At 42.7% G+C, this 12,915-nt stretch overlaps 1 protein-coding gene across 1 annotated transcript in view; it reads right to left on the bottom strand.

Annotated features, from left to right (window-relative positions):
* Window positions 1-294: 294 nt before the first annotated feature.
* Window positions 295-12,915, bottom strand: part of LOC307016325 (transcription factor IIIB 90 kDa subunit-like) — a 20,605-nt gene continuing 7,984 nt past the window's right edge. Inside the window, exons 6-16 of the mRNA XM_079645366.1 lie at window positions 11,539-11,691; window positions 11,411-11,450; window positions 8,627-8,722; window positions 8,237-8,548; window positions 7,905-7,966; window positions 4,235-4,316; window positions 4,066-4,118; window positions 3,576-3,862; window positions 3,438-3,489; window positions 1,718-1,913; window positions 295-1,568 (exon numbers count right to left, since the gene is read on the bottom strand). Of these exons, the coding sequence (XP_079501492.1) occupies window positions 1,525-1,568; window positions 1,718-1,913; window positions 3,438-3,489; window positions 3,576-3,862; window positions 4,066-4,118; window positions 4,235-4,316; window positions 7,905-7,966; window positions 8,237-8,548; window positions 8,627-8,722; window positions 11,411-11,450; window positions 11,539-11,691 (1,377 nt within the window). The 3' untranslated portion in view covers window positions 295-1,524. The remainder of the gene's footprint in view (window positions 1,569-1,717; window positions 1,914-3,437; window positions 3,490-3,575; window positions 3,863-4,065; window positions 4,119-4,234; window positions 4,317-7,904; window positions 7,967-8,236; window positions 8,549-8,626; window positions 8,723-11,410; window positions 11,451-11,538; window positions 11,692-12,915) is intronic.

Here is a 12,915-nt window from a genome sequence, read left to right on the forward strand (position 1 = left end):
AGTTTATATCCAGTTTACTTCGTTTTAATATTGCTATTGCTTTGTATGTCGGGGGCGGGAGATTCATGTGATTGGTTGCTCGCAAAAAATCGCCAAGCTTCAGACACGCCCAGCTCCAAGATTTTTTCATGCCTGTAGTGTAGATGGGCCGAAGCATCAGGACTGGAAGCTTTGGAAACAGTTAGCCTAGCTTAGCATCAGGACTGGAAGCTTTGGAAACAGTTAGCCTAGCTTAGCATCAGGACTGGAATGACTGAATATGATGTAGAAGAATAGATGATATGAAATAAAAGGTAACATCAACACGATGAGTTTTATTTTCACCATTTTTGTAAATACATCTTTTTTTTTATCCCAGGAAGTTCATTAAAGTGAAAATACACATAGTACACAAACTACACTTAGTACACAAAATACACAAACTACACAAAATACACAAACTACACAAAATACACGTATAAAACGGTTGAAACCGCAGGAAGCTGCTTCAGGAGGGAGTGATGTCATATCAACATTCATATAAAAATACAGACGCATCTATAGCTAGAGCTTTTTTACAATATAAACAACTCCAGGTGAGGGTCAGGTGACCTCCATCACTCCAGGTGAGGGTCAGGTGACCTCCATCACTCCAGGTGAGGGTCAGGTGACCTCCATCACTCCAGGCGAGGGGTTAGGGCTAGAAAGGATCCGTCTAGTGTAAATATGAGGTCACGTTCTTGTTGTAACTCTCGTTGTAATCGGAGCGGCTCGGAAACACATCTCCAGCAGTAACATGATGCAACATACACATTAATGCAGTAGCAATATGAATAGAGAAACATCAGACTTAATAGTAAAACACTGCAAGAGAACGTTTTATTGCACCAGGAGCTATCTTGGGACTTTTACTGCGACAACGTTGACTTGCCTGTGAATAAAAAATAAACCATAGTGTTGGTGATCTACAGTGTTGTCATTCTTCTTTGAACACCAGCAAGACCGCTAACACCCTATTTCAACAATCACACTCCCTGTAATTGACATCATTAATAGATAGTTTAGCTTCTCATCATCATTTGCTGTGGCCCACTGATGTTAACGATCGTAACTGAAAGGCTGCCTGCCAAACGTAAACATTCAGCCACGTGACTTTCAGCCAAACTCTCGCTAGAGTTTTACACAAGACGGATCCTTTCTAGCCATAACCCAGGCGAGGGTCAGGTGACCTCCGTCACTCAAGGTGAGGTTCAGGTGACCTCCGTCACTCCAGGTGAGGGTCAGGTGAGGGTCAGGTGACCTCCATCACTCCAGGCGAGGGTCAGGTGACCTCCATCACTCCAGGTGAGGGTCAGGTGACCTTCATCAGGTCAGGTGAGGGTCAGGTGACCTCCATCACTCCAGGCGAGGGTCAGGTGACCTCCATCACTCCAGGTGAGGGTCAGGTGACCTCCATCACTCCAGGCGAGGGTCAGGTGACCTCCATCACTCCAGGTGAGGGTCAGGTGACCTCCATCACTGCAGGTGAGGGTCAGGTGACCTCCATCACTGCAGGTCGAAACTCATCTCGTCCTCCTCGCAGCCGTAATCTGAAAACAGGATCAGGTTCAGGTTTTTATATTTGACTGAACAACTATAATGTCTGTAATATATATCTCTTCACATCCTGCAAGGAAACACATTGAAAATAAAACAGAATAACACAATCTAGTTTTTCAAAATAAAAGCCTGGACGGACCTCCTACGAGCTGCAGAGCGCTGACACACTCTTCCTCCTCCACTTCCTGCACCTCCTGCTCCTCTTCCTCCTCTTCCTCCTCTTCCTCCACCTCCTCTCCCTCCTCCTGCTGGTCCTGGTCTACAAACGGGGGGGCAGCGGTGGGGCAGGAGGCCTCAGGTGATGCATCTGTTGTCATGGTGACAGCGTTCCCTGCCTGAGAAAAACAATTACATTACATCACATGTGGCTGAGGCTTTTATCCAGAGAGACTTACAATAAGTTCATTCGACCAACAAGATACAACCTTGAAGAAAACAGAATCATATAAGTTCATCAGGTTTCATAGAGCCAAACATTTCAAGTGCTACTCAACTGGCTTTAGAAAGCCAGCCCTTTATTAGTATATAAGTGCTTTGTTAGTAATTCTATCTCTGGAAGTGGAGTCCAAAGAGATGAGTTTTCAGTCTGAAGAAGATGTGTAAGCTTTCTGCTGTCCTGATTTCAATGGGGAGCTCATTCCACCATTTTGGAGCCAGGATAGCAAACCCACGTGTTTCTGCTGATGGGAACTTGGGTCCCCCTCGCAGTGCGGGTGCAGCGAGCTGTTTGGCTGATGCAGAGCGGAGTGCACGTGCTGGGGTGTACGGTTTAACCATGTCCTGGATGTAGGAAGGGCCAGATCCATTCACAGCATGGTAGTATTCATACTGTGATTGCCCCCTGTGTAATGTGGTAGTATTCATACTGTGATTGCCCCCTGTGTAATGTGGTAGTAATCATACAGTGATTGCCCCCTGTGTAATGTGGTAGTATTCATACTGTGATTGCCCCCTGTGTAATGTGGTAGTAATCATACAGTGATTGCCCCCTGTGTAATGTGGTAGTATTCATACTGTGATTGCCCCCTGTGTAATGTGGTAGTAATCATACAGTGATTGCCCCCTGTGTAATGTGGTAGTATTCATACTGTGATTGCCCCCTGTGTAATGTGGTAGTATTCATACTGTGATTGCCCCCTGTGTAATGTGGTAGTAATCATACAGTGATTGCCCCCTGTGTAATGTGGTAGTAATCATACAGTGATTGCCCCCTGTGTAATGTGGTAGTAATCATACAGTGATTGCCCCCTGTGTAATGTGGTAGTAATCATACAGTGATTGCCCCCTGTGTAATGTGGTAGTAATCATACAGTGATTGCCCCCTGTGTAATGTGGTAGTAATCATACAGTGATTGCCCCCTGTGTAATGTGGTAGTAATCATACAGTGATTGCCCCCTGTGTAATGTGGTAGTAATCATACAGTGATTGCCCCCTGTGTAATGTGGTAGTAATCATACAGTGATTGCCCCCTGTGTAATGTGGTAGTAATCATACAGTGATTGCCCCCTGTGTAATGTGGTAGTAATCATACAGTGATTGCCCCCTGTGTAATGTGGTAGTAATCATACAGTGATTGCCCCCTGTGTAATGTGGTAGTAATCATACAGTGATTGCCCCCTGTGTAATGTGGTAGTAATCATACAGTGATTGCCCCCTGTGTAATGTGGTAGTAATCATACAGTGATTGCCCCCTGTGTAATGTGGTAGTAATCATACAGTGATTGCCCCCTGTGTAATGTGGTAGTAATCATACAGTGATTGCCCCCTGTCTAATGTATTGGTTTTGTTATTATCTGTGTGTTTATTGACTATGTGAAACAGAGTGCTCTGATTGGTCAGGACATGTGAATGACATCACCTGGACGGCAGGTTTCTTCTTCTTTGAGGTTGAGGACAGGAGGAGGCGGACCCTGAAAAAAGGAGACGACATTCATCAGGGGTCATCAGGGGTCGATCAGTTTGTTACTTCCTATTCTGACTGTTGTGTAACACCAACCTCTTGCTCATGATGCTAGTGTTAGCCGCCAGCTCTCGGTTAGCGTCGCTCGTCCTCCTGCGACGGCGGTTGAGTTGTTTCATAACGGAGGGCGAGTCGGGGGAGTGGGGGGGGGAGGCTCTGCTGGGACTGCTGCCCCCCCCACTTCCTGTCCCGCGGCTGTTCAGGTCCCGAAGGACCTCATAGTTGATCTTACTGGAGATCTTCTTCTTCTCCAGCATCCTCTCGATGGCCTCGCCCGCCGTGGACGCCGCCACCTGATCCTTCTTCCTCTTGGCCTTCTTCGGCTACAGACACACAGACACACACATCAGCAGGTAGAAACACCTGATCCTTCTTCGGACACACACACACACACACACACACACACACACACACACACACACACACACACACACACACACACACACACACCAGCAGGTAGACACACCTGCACTCACCTGCTCCAATCAAAGATGAGGTGAGCTTCCCGGAAACCCTGTTCACTCACCTTCTCCTTATACGTCCCCTGTTCCTTCTCCTTCCTGATCCTCTCCTCTTTCTCTGCAGATACACAGGCAGCCATTACACCACAGAAGAAGAAGAAGAAGAAGAAGAAGAAGAAGAAGAAGAAGAAGAAGAAGAAGAAGAAGAAGAAGAAGAAGAAGAAGAAAAACTACCTTTCTGCTCCTTCAGGTACTCTGCGTTCTGTTTCATCCATAGCTCAGTCTTCACCTCGACCTCCCGATCATTCAGGATGTACTGCAGCAAGAAATGTTCACAATAAAGATTGTATAGAAGTCTATGAGGAAATGTTCCTACTTCTCTCTCTCTCTTTATTACCTCAGATTGTATAGAAGTCTATGAGGAAATGTTCCTACTTCTCTCTCTCTCTTTATTACCTCAGATTGTATAGAAGTCTTTGAGGAAATGTTCCTACTTCTCTCTCTCTCTTTATTACCTCAGATTGTAGAGAAGTCTATGAGGAAATGTTCCTACTTCTCTCTCTCTCTTTATTACCTCAGATTGTATAGAAGTCTATGAGGAAATGTTCCTACTTCTCTCTCTCTCTTTATTACCTCAGATTGTATAGAAGTCTATGAGGAAATGTTCCTACTTCTCTCTCTCTCTTTATTACCTCAGATTGTATAGAAGTCTTTGAGGAAATGTTCCTACTTCTCTCTCTCTCTTTATTACCTCAGATTGTAGAGAAGTCTATGAGGAAATGTTCCTACTTCTCTCTCTCTCTTTATTACCTCAGATTGTATAGAAGTCTATGAGGAAATGTTCCTACTTCTCTCTCTCTCTTTATTACCTCAGATTGTATAGAAGTCTATGAGGAAATGTTCCCACTTCTCTCTCTCTCTTTATTACCTCAGATTGTATAGAAGTCTATGAGGAAATGTTCCTACTTCTCTCTCTCTCTTTATTACCTCAGATTGTAGAGAAGTCTATGAGGAAATGTTCCTACTTCTCCCTCTCTTTATTACCTCAGATTGTAGAGAAGTCTATGAGGAAATGTTCCTACTTCTCTCTCTCTCTTTATTACCTCAGATTGTATAGAAGTCTATGAGGAAATGTTCCCACTTCTCTCTCTCTCTTTATTACCTCAGATTGTAGAGAAGTCTATGAGGAAATGTTCCTACTTCTCTCTCTCTCTTTATTACCTCAGATTGTAGAGAAGTCTATGAGGAAATGTTCCTACTTCTCTCTCTCTCTTTATTACCTCAGATTGTAGAGAAGTCTATGAGGAAATGTTCCTACTTCTCTCTCTCTTTATTACCTCAGATTGTAGAGAAGTCTATGAGGAAATGTTCCCACTTCTCTCTCTCTCTTTATTACCTCAGATTGTAGAGAAGTCTATGAGGAAATGTTCCTACTTCTCCCTCTCTTTATTACCTCAGATTGTATAGAAGTCTATGAGGAAATGTTCCTACTTCTCTCTCTCTTTATTACCTCAGATTGTATAGAAGTCTATGAGGAAATGTTCCTACTTCTCTCTCTCTTTATTACCTCAGATTGTATAGAAGTGTATGAGGAAATGTTCCTACTTCTCTCTCTCTCTTTATTACCTCAGATTGTAGAGAAGTCTATGAGGAAATGTTCCTACTTCTCTCTCTCTTTATTACCTCAGATTGTATAGAAGTCTATGAGGAAATGTTCCTACTTCTCTCTCTCTTTATTACCTCAGATTGTAGAGAAGTCTATGAGGAAATGTTCCAACTTCTCTCTCTCTTTATTACCTCAGATTGTAGAGAAGTCTATGAGGAAATGTTCCTACTTCTCTCTCTCTTTATTACCTCAGATTGTATAGAAGTCTATGAGGAAATGTTCCTACTTCTCTCTCTCTCTTTATTACCTCAGATTGTAGAGAAATCTATGAGGAAATGTTCCAACTTCTCTCTCTCTTTATTACCTCAGATTGTAGAGAAGTCTATGAGGAAATGTTCCAACTTCTCTCTCTCTTTATTACCTCAGATTGTAGAGAAGTCTATGAGGAAATGTTCCTACTTCTCTCTCTCTTTATTACCTCAGATTGTATAGAAGTCTATGAGGAAATGTTCCTACTTCTCTCTCTCTTTATTACCTCAGTTTGTAGAGAAGTCTATGAGGAAATGTTCCTACTTCTCTCTCTCTTTATTACCTCAGATTGTAGAGAAATCTATGAGGAAATGTTCCTACTTCTCTCTCTCTTTATTACCTCAGATTGTAGAGAAGTCTATGAGGAAATGTTCCAACTTCTCTCTCTCTCTTTATTACCTCAGATTGTAGAGAAGTCTATGAGGAAATGTTCCAACTTCTCTCTCTCTTTATTACCTCAGATTGTAGAGAAGTCTATGAGGAAATGTTCCTACTTCTCTCTCTCTTTATTACCTCAGATTGTAGAGAAGTCTATGAGGAAATGTTCCAACTTCTCTCTCTCTCTTTATTACCTCAGATTGTAGAGAAGTCTATGAGGAAATGTTCCAACTTCTCTCTCTCTTTATTACCTCAGATTGTAGAGAAGTCTATGAGGAAATGTTCCTACTTCTCTCTCTCTTTATTACCTCAGATTGTAGAGAAGTCTATGAGGAAATGTTTCTACTTCTCTCTCTCTTTATTACCTCAGATTGTAGAGAAGTCTATGAGGAAATGTTCCTACTTCTCTCTCTCTTTATTACCTCAGATTGTAAAGAAGTCTATGAGGAAATGTTCCTACTCCTCTCTCTCTTTATTAACTCAGATTGTAGAGAAGTCTATGAGGAAATGTTCCTACTTCTCTCTTTATTACCTCAGATTGTAGAGAAGTCTATGAGGAAATGTTCCTACTTCTCTCTCTCTCTTTGTTACCTCAGATTGTAGAGAAGTCTATGAGGAAATGTTCCTACTTCTTTCTCTCTTTATTAACTCAGATTGTAGAGAAGTCTATGAGGAAATGTTCCTACTTCTCTCTTTATTACCTCAGATTGTAGAGAAGTCTATGAGGAAATGTTCCTACTTCTCTCTCTTTATTACCTCAGATTATATAGAAGTCCATGAGGAAATGTTCCTACTTCTCTCTCTCTTTATTACCTCAGATTGAATAGAAGTCTATGAGGAAATGTTCCTACTTCTCTCTCTCTCTTTATTACCTCAGGTTGTATAGAAGTCTATGAGGAAATGTTCCTACTTCTCTCTCTTTATTACCTCAGATTGTAGAGAAGTCTATGAGGAAATGTTCCTACTTCTCTCTCTCTTTATTACCTCAGATTGTATAGAAGTCCATGAGGAAATGTTCCTACTTCTCTTTTTATTAACTCAGATTGTAGAGAAGTCTATGAGGAAATGTTCCTACTTCTCTCTCTCTTTATTACGTCAGATTGTATAGAAGTCTATGAGGAAATGTTCCTACTTCTCTCTCTCTTTATTACCTCAGATTGTAGAGAAGTCTATGAGGAAATGTTCCTACTTCTCTCTTTATTACCTCAGATTGTATAGAAGTCTATGAGGAAATGTTCCTACTTCTCTCTCTCTTTATTACCTCAGATTGTAGAGAAGTCTATGAGGAAATGCTCCTACTTCTCTCTCTCTTTATTACCTCAGATTATAGAGAAGTCTATGAGGAAATGTTCCTACTTCTCTCTCTCTCTTTATTACCTCAGATTGTATAGAAGGCTATGAGGAAATGTTCCTACTTCTCTCTCTCTCTTTATTACCTCAGATTGTATAGAAGGCTATGAGGAAATGTTCCTACTTCTCTCTCTCTCTTTATTACCTCAGATTGTATAGAAGGCTATGAGGAAATGTTCCTACTTCTCTCTCTCTCTTTATTACCTCAGATTGTTGAGAAGTCTATGAGAGTCTGTGGTACAGCATAATTGATGGACTGACCTTATCAATTTCCTGATCATCAATATCCTTCAGGTCCAGCTCTCCACTCTCAGACTGCTCATCTGTGAAACCGCAGAGACAGATGAACATCATTCACCTTTGTGTCATAAACAAAGTGCCAGTGCTAGGATCCATCCCAACACATCGATTTGTACTTTTGTGATTGAAGCGAAGTCAACCATTTTTCAACCTACATTTATTTTTAAAGCTATTACTCGCTCTCTGTCCAAGTCATTTACTCTTAAATTATAAAAAATATCTATGTCTGTGTTGTGATTCCACCAGAGCTCTTTGTAGCATGCATTAGCTTTGTCTATGCCGGCGATTCTTACCGTCTGGTTTCCCGCCTGTTTCCTCGCCGAAGGTCTGGAAGGTCTTCTGGAGGCTGAGGCTGGCGGCGCTCGGCAGCTGTCCCAGGATGACGGCCAAAGGGGCGGCCAGACGCTGAGGTCCCGCCCCCTCGTTCTCCGGCCCCGCCCCCTGCTCGCTGTCATCGGCCTTCTTATCATGCCTGTCTTCCTCATGGATCACCTGGTTCAGGAAGGTCTGTGTCAGGTGTTGGGCGGCGGCATTGAGCTCTGCCTCCTCGACCTCCGGCACCTCGGGTTCAGAGGTCAGGGACAACAACTCGGCGTCTTCCGGGTCTGAAAATGGAGGAGTAAAGGTTTGATGGATGTTCTAGATTTTGCGGGAGAGTTTCTTGACTTAGAATCAGTACGAACCAATTTCTTTGGCGTAGGCGGCATAGATTCCTCTCAGTTTAGGGCGGCTCTTCTCCAGCTCACTCTCAATCTCGTCTTTGTAGCAGCTGATCTCTCCTGAAAGGACAAGGGTTTTAGTTTTAAATAATTCCTCGCTTTAAAGTGTCCTCAATCCTTCTTTTAGTTGCCTCTAAAGTGTCCTGAATAATCTCTACAGTTCTCTCTCTAGAGTCCTGAATGATCTCTACAGTTCTCTCTCTGGAGTCCTGAATGATCTCTACAGTTCTCTCTCTGGAGTCCTGAATGATCTCTATAGTTCTCTCTCTGGAGTCCTGAATGATCTCTATAGTTCTCTCTCTGGAGTCCTGAATGATCTCTACAGTTCTCTCTCTGGAGTCCTGAATGATCTCTACAGTTCTCTCTCTAGAGTCCTGAATGATCTCTACAGTTCTCTCTCTAGAGTCCTGAATGATCTCTACAGTTCTCTCTCTGGAGTCCTGAATGATCTCTACAGTTCTCTCTCTAGAGTCCTGAATGATCTCTACAGTTCTCTCTCTGGAGTCCTGAATGATCTCTACAGTTCTCTCTGGAATCCTGAATGATCTCTACAGTTCTCTCTCTAGAGTCCTGAATGATCTCTACAGTTCTCTCTCTGGAGTCCTGAATGATCTCTACAGTTCTCTCTAGACTCCTGAATGATCTCTACAGTTCTCTCTCTGGAGTCCTGAATGATCTCTACAGTTCTCTCTAGAGTCCTGAATGATCTCTACAGTTCTCTCTCTAGAGTCCTGAATGATCTCTGCAGTTCTCTCTAGAGTCCTGAATGATCTCTACAGTTCTCTCTCTGGAGTCCTGAATGATCTCTACAGTTCTCTCTAGACTCCTGAATGATCTCTACAGTTCTCTCTCTGGAGTCCTGAATGATCTCTACAGTTCTCTCTCTGGAGTCCTGAATGATCTCTACAGTTCTCTCTCTAGAGTCCTGAATGATCTCTACAGTTCTCTCTCTAGAGTCCTGAATGATCTCTACAGTTCTCTCTCTGGAGTCCTGAATTATCTCTACAGTTCTCTCTAGACTCCTGAATGATCTCTACAGTTCTCTCTCTGGAGTCCTGAATGATCTCTACAGTTCTCTCTAGAGTCCTGAATGATCTCTACAGTTCTCTCTCTGGAGTCCTGAATGATCTCTACAGTTCTCTCTAGAGTCCTGAATGATCTCTACAGTTCTCTCTCTGGAGTCCTGAAGGATCTCTACAGTTCTCTCTAGAGTCCTGGATGATCTCTACAGTTCTCTCTCTGGAGTCCTGAATGATCTCTACAGTTCTCTCTAGAGTCCTGAATGATCTCTACAGTTCTCTCTCTGGAGTCCTGAATGATCTCTACAGTTCTCTCTAGACTCCTGAATGATCTCTACAGTTCTCTCTCTGGAGTCCTGAATGATCTCTACAGTTCTCTCTCTGGAGTCCGGAATGATCTCTACAGTTCTCTCTCTAGAGTCCTGAATGATCTCTACAGTTCTCTCTCTAGAGTCCTGAATGATCTCTACAGTTCTCTCTCTGGAGTCCTGAATGATCTCTACAGTTCTCTCTAGACTCCTGAATGATCTCTACAGTTCTCTCTCTGGAGTCCTGAATGATCTCTACAGTTCTCTCTAGAGTCCTGAATGATCTCTACAGTTCTCTCTCTAGAGTCCTGAATGATCTCTACAGTTCTCTCGAGAGTCCTGAATGATCTCTACAGTTCTCTCTCTAGAGTCCTGAATGATCTCTACAGTTCTCTCTCTAGATTCCTGAATGATCTCTACAGTTCTCTCTCTGGAGTCCTGAATGATCTCTACAGTTCTCTCTCTAGAGTCCTGAATGATCTCTACAGTTCTCTCTCTAGAGTCCTGAATGATCTCTACAGTTCTCTCTCTGGAGTCCTGAATGATCTCTACAGTTCTCTCTCTGGAGTCCTGAATGATCTCTACAGTTCTCTCTCTGGAGTCCTGAATGATCTCTACAGTTCTCTCTCTAGAGTCCTGAATGATCTCTACAGTTCTCTCTCTGGAGTCCTGAATGATCTCTACAGTTCTCTCTCTAGAGTCCTGAATGATCTCTGCAGTTCTCTCTCTAGAGTCCTGAATGATCTCTACAGTTCTCTCTCTAGATTCCTGAATGATCTCTATAGTTCTCTCTAGAGTCCTGAATGATCTCTACAGTTCTCTCTCTAGAGTCCTGAATGATCCCTACAGTTCTCTCTAGAGTCCTGAATGATCTCTACAGTTCTCTCTCTAGAGTCCTGAATGATCTCTACAGTTCTCTCTCTGGAGTCCTGAATGATCTCTACAGTTCTCTCTCTGGAGTCCTGAATGATCTCTACAGTTCTCTCTCTGGAGTCCTGAATGATCTCTACAGTTCTCTCTCTGGAGTCCTGAATGATCTCTACAGTTCTCTCTCTGGAGTCCTGAATGATCTCTACAGTTCTCTCTCTAGAGTCCTGAATGATCTCTATAGTTCTCTCTCTGGAGTCCTGAATGATCTCTACAGTTCTCTCTCTAGAGTCCTGAATGATCTCTACAGTTCTCTCTCTGGAGTCCTGAATGATCTCTATAGTTCTCTCTCTGGAGTCCTGAATGATCTCTACAGTTCTCTCTCTAGAGTCCTGAATGATCTCTATAGTTCTCTCTCTGGAGTCCTGAATGATCCCTACAGTTCTCTCTAGAGTCTTAAATGATCACTAGAGTGCTCTCTAGAGTCCTAAATGATCACTACAGTTATCTCTGGTGTGTCCTAAAAGGATCTCTGGGTAGAGAAAGAAACTGACCTTCAACCTCATCTAGTTTCCTGGCCAGCTCGTGTTCCAGCTGCAGAAGAAGAAGAAGAGAGTAACATGATCAGTTGGATCTTTGTGAACTCATCTGGCAGCAGCCAATCAGAACCCCAGTGATTTACCTGCTGCATCTTGGCTTTGTGCTTTGAGGCAGTGAAGGAGGGCGGATCACATTCCTGCTCCAGATCGACCTTCATGAACTCATCGATGGTCAGCTGACTGGTGGGCGTGTCCTCAAACTCTGTTAACCTGCAGGGCGGAGAGAGGACTCTAATCTAAACTTATGATTTACTATGATCTACAGCAGGGGTGGGGAGCCTCCGGCCCCCGGGCCGTATACGGCCTGAGAGACAATTTGATACGGCCCTCGAGGTAACTTATAAACACACGCAAAAAAGAAAAAAAATAAGAAATCTAGACCGCAAAATAATTAAAGGTTCAAGGTTCTTTATTAGTCAAACTAACATAGCTACAGAGTAATTATGTCGTTGAAAATCTTAGGCTACAGGCTTCTGCACCAATGCAACACAATAATACAGATAAGCAAACAGGATTAAAAACAATATTAAGTATTTTAAAGTAATACAAAAAAGAAAAATAGTTGTTTTTTAAAAGTGTAATAGAGCAATATGAGTCTATATAGAAGTTATTGGAATGATATATTAGATAATAGATAATAATTACTAAGTAGCAGATGAATGATATGAAATTGTTTCAGCAGTTCAGTTGTTTAACAGTCTTATTGCCTGCGAGATGAAGCTGTCACTGAATCTGGTTGTTCTTGTCTTGTGCTGCGGTAACGCCTGCCAGACGGCAGCAGGCTGAACAGTTTGTGGCTGGGGTGATGGGGGTCTTTGTAAACAAGCGAGTGCCTGTTTTTCCTGGCCAAGGTCAGGGTCCTTGAACACAACACGAGCCTAGCGTGTCATTACGGTATATGTCTCGTCTGACAGGGGTGTAGTGCTGCCGGAGAGCACCAGAACGTCTCTCCGGCACTTCAGATAAGGAGCCGTACACATGCCGCAGTGTCTGCATGGCTGTGTCTTTAGTTGTAAACCCAGTGACGATCTGTTCATCTGTCATACTGATCATACAGTCAATACCTTTGTTGTTATTAGCATCTGGTTAGCTAGCTATGCTAACGAATATAAGAAGCTTTTTCTCCAACCAGTGAGGTAAAGGCACATCTTTATATGATCATTATAGTTATAACAAAACAAGAGAATAAAGTAAACAGGTATAAAATACTATATGACAGTAAAACAAGTTGATATTAATAAACAAGAATAGAGTTTGAAAGGGGAGTGATTTGTAAAATATCCATAAAGAAAATAAATCTGCTTCCAGTTCTGTTTCATCTGGTGTTGAGAGATGTATCCATAGATCTCTCCATGTTGCTCTCAAAGTGCACCAGATTGATGCTTTAACTTCAACATTTAAAAATAAATCTTCCCTGGGGAGCATGCCCCCGGACCCCCCTAGAGGAGGTGAGGACCCCC

This window comes from Notothenia rossii, assembly GCF_949606895.1.
Source record: "Notothenia rossii genome assembly, chromosome: 8".
NCBI classification, from domain to species: domain Eukaryota; kingdom Metazoa; phylum Chordata; class Actinopteri; order Perciformes; family Nototheniidae; genus Notothenia; species Notothenia rossii.